General features: G+C 43.9%; 1 protein-coding gene across 6 annotated transcripts; it reads left to right on the top strand.

The window, feature by feature from the left end:
• Positions 1-4,183: 4,183 nt before the first annotated feature.
• Positions 4,184-11,044, top strand: LOC132450397 (protein max). 6 transcript variants are annotated; one of them, XM_060042495.1, is made up of 6 exons: positions 4,188-4,362; positions 4,639-4,665; positions 8,069-8,176; positions 9,030-9,104; positions 9,306-9,444; positions 9,589-11,044. In XM_060042495.1, exons 1-6 carry the CDS (start codon positions 4,327-4,329, stop codon positions 9,777-9,779), a joined length of 576 nt encoding a protein of 191 aa, XP_059898478.1. In that variant the 5' UTR covers positions 4,188-4,326; the 3' UTR covers positions 9,780-11,044. The 6 variants fall into 6 exon arrangements, with proteins under 6 accessions (XP_059898479.1, XP_059898483.1, XP_059898482.1 ...); XM_060042496.1 differs by lacking the exon at positions 4,639-4,665 and having other exon boundaries at positions 4,184-4,362; XM_060042498.1 differs by lacking the exon at positions 9,030-9,104 and having other exon boundaries at positions 4,189-4,362.
• Positions 11,045-11,282: the final 238 nt, after the last annotated feature.

The raw sequence follows: 11,282 nt of genomic DNA on the forward strand, positions 1-11,282 counted from the left end.
TGTTGTAATAAATAAACCTCGCAAACCATCTCCGCCTTGGATTGCGGAATAACATAGACAATTAACTTTCAAGGCTCTTGTTAGGGAAGGTAGGGGGGGGGGGGGGGGGGGGGATTCATCACAGGACAGTCGGGTCTGACTTGCGCAAGAAGCAAGCTTTGAAACGGCCAGCTTACAGCGCCATCTAGAGAAAGCCCTTGACTTCTGTAGTGGGCTATATGAACATGAATTCAATGTTCAATTTTGAGTCCCTGTTCCTTTCTTTACCAGTAAATTGCCATCAAACTCTGAATGAAAGATTGGCATTATAATTAATATTCCACTTAGATTTCCCCATAATTGCAACAACAAGGGTAATCAAATAAATAAACATTGTGCTTTATTCACTTGCCTGATTGATACTATGTAGTTGTTTGACCACTGTATAACTGTATAGCAATACATTATATTTAATCAAACAACGTATCAATGTCCTTTTATGTTTTTTTGGTGCTTACTGTATTCGAATGGAAAGTTGTGTGTAGGCCTATAAATAACTAAATAAATAAACATATAAATAATAGATATATGCTGTGTGTGTGCGTGTGCATGTGCATGTGTGAATGAGAGTGAGAGAGGTGCTCTTCAACCATTATTTTTTCTTGGGCTTGGTTCCACTAATGTTTGCTGTGTATTTTTTTATCTCTCCATATTGCTGTACAGAGACTTTGGAGGCCTTTGGTAACTGCATGGCCAAATATGAGCATGGGGAAATCAAAGGCTATGACGTCTGTAGATCCATGGCTCAAAAGTTACCGGGATCTTCAACCATGGCTTTGACAATGAGTAGTATTTCTCTGAGCAGGTGGCTGTCTGTTGACGACAATATTTATGACCGTTGGTTTTGCTCTGTGTGTAAATAATTTAACTTTGTGAATGAAGGCACTGAGCAGGAGAAGAAACACCTCTCTGTTTCCTTTTGGATTGTGGAATAGGCTTAATGCATCGCAGTTAGTTGAGTGTTTCTGGCAATATACATAATTTTAATGAATGTGCATTTGCTCATTCATTTCAATAAAGTATACATTTGCAGTACAATTAACATTTTGTAATTTTACCCATGCAATAGATGTGTTATATATATGAAACTGTCATTGTAATATTAAAAAATAACCAATAACCTATTTTCTACAGGTCACAAGGGATCATATTGCTTATCGCTATGAGGTGCTTGGTGTTCTGGGAAACGGGGTCTATGGACAGGTCCTCAAGTGTTTTGACCACCAGCACAATGAGCTTGTGGCTCATTGTGAGCCACAAGCTCACAATGCAACCAGCCTGGTCAAATCATAGAATAGAGACACCTGCACAGCACACAACAAATACATAGATAAAGAACGGTCACACTACAGCAAAGAAGCTATGATAGAGACGGTACCATAACATCTTAAAGGTTCAACTGGAAACCTCCCCAGAGTCTAAGTTGATGCCATTAACCTTGATCTCCTAACCATGGCTTGAACATTCATATGAAGATCATTAATATTCCAGTAATACCTGACATCGGTTCGATATTTCTACAACAGAATCCTAAACTGCATAACATAATAAATTGACAGCCAAAGCTCTTCTGAATCCTACTAACATTGCCCTAGGCCTCTCAGCTCGGCCAGGTAGTGGCTTGGTGAAGGAGGACCTGGCCTGGCCCTAGGCCTCTCAGCTAGGCCAGGAAGTGGCTTGGCGGAGGCAGACGTGGCTCAAAGACTCTCAGCAGGGCTTTGCAGAAGCTGGAGCCTTGAGGGCGTTTTGGAGGAGCTTGGAGGAGGCAACAATGTCTTTCCTAAACCTACCTCTTCTGAGAATTTTTTTTTTTTCAGTGAGGGGATTCTCCTGTTGAAGAAGGCGGTTGATGCACTGGCTAAGAGAGCGCCATCTTGTTGGTGGATAGCTTGAGAATCTTTCTCACAGACTGTTTGTATGAGGCAGAGTTTCTCTTGCTACTCTTATGAAGATAGTAAGTGATCGTGATCCTCTGTATAGACACTTGGCTGCCGTGATGCTGACTCTGCAGAAGATATTCCCATGGCTCAGTGTTCATACTATTGCCCTCCTTCATTTCCAAATCAACACCAACCATCTCTTCACCAGTGGAATCTCTTGATTCAAAGTGCTTTAGCAGTAGCACCACTGCCCGCCTGGCTGCAGCTTCAGAGAGCCTTCAAACTTCTGAATACATTTTGATGACCTCCATACCTGTACTGCCATAGGCATAAAGGCTGTAATGGTATTTTTTCACTGCTTCTGCATTCCCTCTGAATCATTCATTGGTTTTATTTTTTATTATTTTCTATTATTTATTATATAAAAAACAACAACACGTGTCATCGTTATAAAAAGGAGGCGTTAGTGGCAGTGCGAGTGCAGGTTGCCAAATTACACATTCACGCCAAATGCTGAGACTAGTGTAAGCGCCTGAATGTACTGAATCATGAGTTGATCTCTACCGGCCCCTAGTGGTGATATTTGAAAAATGTATATTATATTATATTATATATGTTATATTTGAAATATTAAAATATTGTAGCATTCGAACATGGGTATCATTGAATTGTTTTATCTTTTGGAGGATCCGATTTACTTTGGTTCAGTTCAGTTCAGTTTAACTTTATTGTCCCAAAAGGGAAACTTGTCTTGCAGTCAGGTACACATAATTAGCTCATAATAACCTAAAGATACACAAGGACACACAACAAAGAAATAGACAAAGGCTAATATAAGTTAAAAAAAACGGTCATACTTAGGCCTATCTAGTCACCAGATTCAAATACATTTACAGGTTTACTTGGTATCAACAAGAACGTGAGCTCTCTTTTTTTTCCCCCTTGTCATGCATTGTTTATTGTAAAAAAAAAGAATATCACAATTCGTTTTTGCATCAAATCATACTATACAATTGTTTAAGATACAAATAATTCATTTAATTCTGGGGCTATGGTGGAGAAAAGGGAGGATGACCCCCAGAAAGAATCGAATTAATAAAACACCATATATAGATTTAAGCTTTCATAGAATACTGTTGCTTAATGATTCATCATAAGGTCAGGAGTTGCCTTCATAAAGGTCTCGTTCATATTGTTTAAATTCAATCTTGGTATAGTTGTAAAGATCTGGGGCGTTTTCCCCGTCCGACCCGATGCTCCAGGGGGCCCGTCACAGCCCCCCCCCCCCTCCCAGATTAAAGATGGAGTGGCTGGTGCAGAGCTGTATAGGGGATACATTATTAAAACCTATGCAGCCTCATTATGCAGCCATGGGCTCGGTGGCAGTGTCTCACAGTGTACAACCCCATTCGTGAGCGATACGCTGTCAAATAACTTGTTTCTGTTTGACCCTGTTTGTGCCCCGGGCTAAAGGCCATATGGCTACATAATATGGGGGGGGGGGTAATCTCTGAATGAGCTGGTTAAGAGGGGGAAGTGAGATGGAATTACCAAGAGAAAGGGGATTGAGATGGAGGAGGGTCTGCTGCTGGGTGGACTGGAGGAGTAAAGTGTGTGGAGGGGATGGGGTTTCTGGTCTTTTGACCTGCTTGGGGCAGTCTGTTGCTGTGAGCTTATGTTTTTGTACATTTTATAATCCAAAGTGTAAGCCCCATTTTTTATATCCATCTCTTCAGAGATATATATATATATATATATATATATATATAGAGAGAGAGAGAGAGAGAGAGAGAGAGAGAGAGAGAGAGAGAGAGAGAGAGAGAGAGAGAGAGAGAGAGAGAGAGAGAGAGAGAGAGAGAGAGAGAGAGAGAGAGAGAGAGAGAGAGAGAGAGAGAGAGAGAGAGAGAAATATAATGGGTCAGGCTTGCGTTATACTTCAACTCCCACAATTTTGTTTGTGCCCATAAACGTAAGCCATTATAGGATGACGACGACAATATTGTTGACCTTTTTGGAAATTGTAGTTTATACTAAATATGCGTTTCAAATAACAATTAGTTAATTCTCGCAGAAGATTTGACCTAAATCGAACTAGTAAAAAACATATCTAACTGAGCATGGTACATATAAACCCACAAGTTGGTAGAATATTTCATCAAATAAAAGACAAAATGTGAAAACATGAAACTACATGTACCACAACCTCCCGAGATGTCGCGCAGGCGCGTTGCGGAGCAGCGGCCGTGTATGGAGTCACGTGGAGATCGTCGGTTGGATCCACCTCAACGCTAGTGTCCGCTGGAGGCTTGTGGAAGGCTGGTGTGTTTGTGCGTTTGCCTCGAGTTTCATTTGATTCATGTTGTTTTTGAGTGGCCCGTTCTTTTGAAAGAGGGCAATTCGGCCAAGGATGAGCGATAACGATGATATCGAAGTCGATAGCGACGTGAGTATAGTGATTTATTGTGTTTTTTCATGTCTGAGTGGCTCATATAGCTGGTTAGCACTGGCTAGCTAGTCGTAAACAGGCTAGCTTGGTTTCCCTGAGTGACTATAATGTGGTTGTCAGTAAGATGTTTTTTATCGGAAATAACGGCTTTCGAACTCAGTCGGTTTCCCGAAATCGCTATACTATTGAAAACACGATCATAGACGTACGACTAAGGGTCCATTTAATTTTTACAGTGTCTACAATTGCACTTTTTGTTCTGTTTCTTTGCAGGAAGACTCCCCGAGGTATCACGGTGTGGTGCGTACCAAAGGGGATACTAGTCCCCGTGTCTTATCTTCTCCTAGACTCTCTCTCATTCTACCTTTTTCCTTTCTGCCTTTTTTTAATTCATCAGATGTTAAATTTGCGCTCGAAAACTTGTTATCGTTCAGTACGAGACGTTACGGTTTACAGGAGATGCCACTTGAGTCACACCATTTAGATATTGCACGTCGATGCACACCACGCTTAGTTGTCGATAGCACGGAACTAGTGAGGCTTGCTTATGTATTTATGATAGGGTAGCGATTGGTTTGCTGTGTGAAGCGTGCATTAGTGCAACGCAGGGCATCCCTATCCTGTGTGCATGTAGCCACAGGGAGTTGGTGAGACGACATCTATATTTAGACCAAAGCCTTATCCCGGTTGAATAGCTGTATTGCTTTTGAAATGCATCACAAAGCGTACTGTACTTGATAAGCGATCCCGACCGCCTTTTCGTTGCGATCACTGGGGATACCACTCGCGATAACATTTGCATTGAGGTCATCTTACGAAGGAGTCACCGCTGAACACATTCATATTCAGTCGACGGTATTGGGGTTAGGATTGTCGGAGCGCGTAGCGTTAACGTTGCCCTTCCATCTCGGCGCAGTTTGAGTGTCAGGAAGGATGCTGCGGGATGTTTTCTTATGTTGCAGCCGGTGATTAGAGCCATCTTCTCTCCACAGACCATTGAGTGCTGGCAAGCAAAATAATGACGTAGCCGCATCCCATACGGGCGAGGGAAAAACACCCAACACGACATGGGGAAAGATGCACAGTCGAATCATCTCTGTGCATGCTGCCAAAATGTCAACGCACCGTACCGGGTTTTCAGTTTTTTAGATGTCAGTTATAGTGTACATGTAAAGGCAATCCCACTTTAAAATCCAATGCTTCCTTAGGACGTAATAGAAAAAAATAATTCTACCATTGTCACTTCAAGTTAAAATTATTATGATTTAGATTACTGTCAGCACTACATGCCGTTGGAAACTAGTTATCTTATCAGTAGATTGTTTAGTCCCTTATGAGACATGATAAAGAAAGAGCACAGATGCATCTTAAATACGGGACAATGGTATCCAAAGTAAGGATTATGCCTTATCTGAATTGAAACAAATGGTCTGTTACGGTTGATGACAATTTACTGGAAATAAAATAGCTGTCTGAGGGAACACGTTGCTTGTTAGAATTATTGATAGGTGTTCTTTGTTTTTCATGAAGGACTACTACTGCATTACTTTGTAGAAGTAGTAGATGGTAGCCTGCCGTTCCTGGTTTTTATATAAAGCCAATGTCTCTGTGCCTCTCCTGATCACATGTGAGGGGGTAGCTTTGTTTTCGCCAAGCTGTGGCACAGTGTTTGGCCACCAAGCATTAACTATCACCAAGGCTGGGAGTGTTATGTAGCCCAACCAGTCAGGTATGACCGGAATGGAGGAAGTGGCCTTGTTTGCGTGTCATCTCTGAGGTGGCCTGCGAGACCTTTCCTGCTTTATGATGGAGGTGCCATCATGGGCACACCCTGGAAACTGGATACACACGTCCTAAGGGACCTGTTGGATGTTGCTGTAGAACAATATTTACCATAGCCTGCCCGCAACCAAGTTAGTAACAAGCAGGGCCTCTACCCTTGAGGGCTAATACCCTGAAGAACAAGCTATTAATGCCACTGGACATAGTGGCTTTAGTGCCACTGGTTAGTCAGCCGAGAATACGAGAACATTCTGTTGGTTTGTCAGGGAATTACCTTGCAAAATGGCTCTCCATAATTACAATTATTGCAAAGTCAAAAATCAAACCAGCATGAGAAACATCTCCTACGCTTATTTTAAACACTGTGGACTTTGGGGTCAGAGAACATGTAAAAGGTTCTGCTCATTACATCCCTACAGGACCTAACCTAAGAACTGCCAATCTTGAAAAGCATTTTCTGCCTGAGGTAGTCGTGCCTCGTTTATTCCATACAATTTCCCCTGTTTGCACCCAAAATAAAACACTTGAAAAAGATATTTGGGGTTTACCCAACCTCCATGGAACTAATGGTGCTGCCACGATTGTGACTGTGATGTAATCCAAGTTGTTGATTCTGTAAATGCTCTGAAAACCCTTGAACCAATGCCTACCCTTTTTCAATCCACACTTAATTTGCTGCATGATTTCCAAACATAGAAGAGATATGTATATTTTGAAGTGCTCTTTATATTTTGTTCCAGTCCTTAATTGATTCAGCGACGTTCCTCTTCAGTCTGGTTTCTGAGTAACCCGTGTGTCTATTGCTTACGTCTGGATATTGAGTCACACGTGGCGTGTGTCGTGGCTTACTATCAAGGTATCTGTTACTGAGTGATCTGGCGGCAGTGTCACATACTGCGTGCTGCCCGACAGGTGGTTTTGTTTTCATTTTTGATCACACAAGCCAGTGAGTCACGGTGTGATGTGCATGTGACTCCTGCCATGTCGTGTGACTAGGGCGTGGCTTGGCTGCATTGTTTTCTTTCTGCCTCTTCGTGTTTAGTCTGGGCGTTTTCTCATTAGACAAGAATTAAGTTATTAACAGCATGATGAGTGGGGTTATCTGGTGGCCAGGACGACAGGTTGAACCTCTAATGGGGAAAATTGCTGGCCAGGCTTTTGTCATGCGACCAGGGCGTCCATCTTGTTCCGTACGAAGATCTTACTGGAATGCAAAGTCTGAGTTGTCTGTACCTGTCTTACTTCATTTTGTCTGGGATTTTTTAATACTGGGAAATAGGTGTTTGGTACAGGGAAAAGGGTTACAACTTGACGATTTTTTTCCGTGTGGCTGGTGGTGGGATAGGAACAATAGTTCCACAAACCATTAAGCTATAGATATACCCCCATATTTATCTCCAGTTGTTTAATTCTATTTTTATGAAAATGCTAACGGCTGCTTATGTTTTCAGCATATCTCACTGTTGACACCATTTTAAAGGAAAACACCAGTTTACCTTTGTGTTCATGTGTAGGAGTCATAGTTTCATCGTCATCAGATATTACTGCTAAGGGCGCATTTTGTTGCGTGGAAGGATCACCTGTGTGCTGTAATGTGTGTTGTGTGGTGTGTTGTCCCTACACATTTTCTACATGAATGGCAGTGAACATATTGGCTTAGTCTGCGCATTGTGCACATGAATACATTATACCAGTATGGCCCTTTTTTTAAACGAGACGACCAGAGATCAAAGCGGAATGTTTCCTATAGTCTACAGGAGGGCGGGAGGCGCATGCAGCTCCCAACTTGGCTCAACATGCCCCGGACCCTCTGTCTCTCTCTCTCTCTCTCTGTCTGTCTCTCTCTCTGCCATGGCCACTCTGGTCCTTGTACCGCTGGCCCCGTCCCAGGCCCTGGTGACGCTCTCTCTGTGCTCCGCAGGCTGACAAGCGGGCGCACCACAATGCACTGGAGCGCAAGCGCAGGGACCACATCAAGGACAGCTTCCACAGCCTGCGGGACTCCGTGCCCGCACTGCAAGGGGAAAAGGTTGGTGGAGGCCTGGCTGTGGTCGGGGGGGGGGGGGGGGGCTGCAGGCCTCCCTGCAGCCCCCTCCTGGGTGGGAAGGGGTCAAGGGTGTTGCTTCATGGAAAGCCTTTTGTTTTTACCTTGTTTATAATGTTAACGGTTTAATATTATGAAATGTATTTTTTTGTAATTGAACATTTATTACTGCAGCTTATAAATAATGGAAGAAAAATGTAGCTGTTTGGTGAGCCAAATGTTGTGTTTTAACATGCGTGTGTGTGTGTGTCCTGATGAATGTGGAGTGTGTCCTTAGTGGAGGCCAGAGGCAGGTCATAGATGCTGGAGCAGTAGCTAGCCCGGGACGCTGTCTGGATGTACTCCCAACAGACTCATCTTGTAGAAATTAGTTTTTCCTTTCCTGTCTCGACATCCTAGACGTGGAGGCCGGGCCGCCCCACCCCTACAGTGATGTCTAATATACAATTCTATGTGATTAATGTTTTAGTGGGGAATGCAGCATAACGATGTGTGCTTGGATACCGGCTCCATTAGCAGCGTGTGGGCCATTGCAATATATTCAGTCTTTGGGTTCAGATCTGTACCCCCTGGTGTCACTTGCCATAATTTGAATGTGGCAGTCGTAATTATGAAGGATGAGTGCTATGGTCATTCCTGAAGGTTTAAGTGTTTATTGTGACGGGTTCAAGTCAAGGAGGCGCTCAAAGCATAAAGGCCAGGAGGCTGTTCCGTGTTGGCTGGCACCCCACCACACCCTGTTGTTTTTAAGGGCCATCTAATCAAGATGTTCCCTTTACAGCTGACGGTTCAGAGAGGATCCACACATGACTGTAGTAACCCTCTCTGTTTGGTTTAGTTCGAGGAGCTGAACGCTCCAGTGGCCCATGGCCAGGGAGGGAATAGGACCCAGCTTCCCCATCTCCACTCAGAGGTGCTTAAATACTCTTGACAGGGTACCAAGTTGTGTGTAAATGGACCCGTGTAAGGTCATTGGTAGATTCCCTGCAGTCCACCCCCCCCCCCAGCGTTCGAGTGGCGTGTGAGAGACGAGTGCGGTGGGCGTGTGTGTAAGCAATGTGATAGACACTGTACCCTTGCGGCTCCGCTTTATGTTTTCATTTCCCACCAGCAGCAGTCTATCAAGCAGGCGTCTCGAGCCCAAATCCTAGACAAAGCTACAGAGTATATCCAGTACATGAGGCGGAAAAACCACACGCACCAGCAGGACATCGACGACCTGAAGAAGCAGAACGCACTGTTGGAGCAGCAGGGTAAGAGCATGGGACACGCACACAACCCTCTGCAGCGCCCCACACCCAGGACCACTCTCCTCCAGCCTCACTGCATGTCCCTTGTGGGGGTGTACTTTATCACACATAACCGTGTGTGTGTGTGTGTGTGTGTGACGTGTGTAGTGCGCGCACTGGAGAAGGTGAAGGGCTCCACGCAGCTCCAGCAGGCCAGCTACTCGTCCCCGGACAGCAGCCTGTACACCAACCCCAAGGGCAGCGCCGTGTCGGCCTTCGACGGGGGCTCCGACTCCAGCTCCGAGTCGGACGCCGAGGAGCACCCCAGCCGCAAGAAGCTCCGCGGCGAGGACAGCTAAGAGGGCCACGAGACACACTCCACCCCACCACTCTCTCCACCCCCACCCCACCCCCCACCCCAGCCCAGCCAGCCCTCTCTGGCTGGGCCTGCACCAGAGGCTCCCCCCAAAAGTGCTCAGTTTTCTCTGCAATCAAATAGTATTTGGAAAGGGTCGGGGTCCTGGCCACTAGTTAACTAAACGTTAACCAACTGTTAACTAAACGTTAAACAACTGTTAACCTGTGGCCAGAACGTCTCCCTAGGTTAGTCTCTCTCTTGACGTGTCCCGCAAATCCCTCCACCAGAAAATACGACCAGAAACCGACAACAAACCCAAATATGAGGCAGCTTGGCTTCTTACAGACTTGATGCTTTTTCTACCCTCTACGGCCCCGTCTCCTGGGTTCTGCGGGTGAGGGAGAGGGCAGGTGACCTCCTCCAAGCACTGCTATGTTAATAAATATGTTTATTTCTTTCATTTCGTTGAATATTCTTGCTGAGAATGTCATTGAATTTATTTACACACACCTAGAAGAAATGTCTTGGGTTCTTTCTTTTGGGTGAAGATTTGTTGCTTAATTTTCCACTTTAGAGAATATGAACAGATGACGCCCACCTCAGGCCCATTGGATGCAGATTGTTTCCCATTTGGACATGTTTAACGCTAAATAAGAAAATTGTACCAATTGTTTATTCATAAATGTTTAAATTGATGTTTTGGAAAAAGCGCAAGGAACTCTTAAGAGCTTGTATGGTCCTTTAGTTTGATCTAGTGGAAGAATTTTAGGTGGCTGAATACATTAGGCGTCTACGTTTTATATAAAAAGCAATGATTGGGTCTTTTTCAAGTAAAGTATGTTATGCATTTTGTAGTATTCTCACAAATCATGGGAAAAGGCCTATTGGTCACATGTAGTTTTCATTAAACGTATGATCTAGAAATTTATTGTCAAAAGGTAGCTCCCTTTGTTTTCCAGAACAAGGAAAGAAGGCAAATTAAGATGACGTGTCGTGCTTTAGTTATACATTCATTGTTGCTGACCCCCCCCCTCCTCCCCCCTCTCCTTTTCATCAAGGACAACTAGCAAGCTGTTTCTGCGTGTCTAGGAAATGTGTGTATATATCATTTCCTTTTTAAGTTCAATGTAGGATATAATTATTGTTAAAAGGTCTTTGTTCCATTCCATGGAAGATACAGGTATGTTGTACATACTGCCAACAATTGTCTTGCAAGTTGAGGCGTACCTTAACTATAAGACTGAAATAAACTATTTTATCCTTTAACTTTGTATCTATTTCATTCACCAAGTCTGTGATCTAGTGCCACCCAATTTTAGACGGTGTCTATGAAACTTGACTTTTCGCCCTTTCAACCAGTTTATTCTATCCATCCATGCAACAAGCAAACTCCGAATTTGAGCGTCTTTCGCTGTGCACTACGAACAACTTTACTCCACCTGCAATAGCCTCTAGGCATATATGGTTATAGCTTATCGATGCTTTCTAAATTAAGACCATTGTG

Source organism: Gadus macrocephalus, chromosome 21 (genome assembly GCF_031168955.1).
Source record: "Gadus macrocephalus chromosome 21, ASM3116895v1".
In the NCBI taxonomy this organism is placed as follows: Eukaryota; Metazoa; Chordata; class Actinopteri; order Gadiformes; family Gadidae; genus Gadus; species Gadus macrocephalus.

Coding starts and splice junctions, on each gene's coding strand:
- LOC132450397 (XM_060042495.1), top strand. CDS start 4,327: ATGAGCGATAACGATGATATCGAAGTCGATAGCGAC. Junction 4,363..4,638: donor ATATCGAAGTCGATAGCGAC/GTGAGTATAGTG, acceptor GTTTCTTTGCAG/GAAGACTCCCCGAGGTATCA. Junction 8,177..9,029: donor CCGCACTGCAAGGGGAAAAG/GTTGGTGGAGGC, acceptor TGTTTGGTTTAG/TTCGAGGAGCTGAACGCTCC.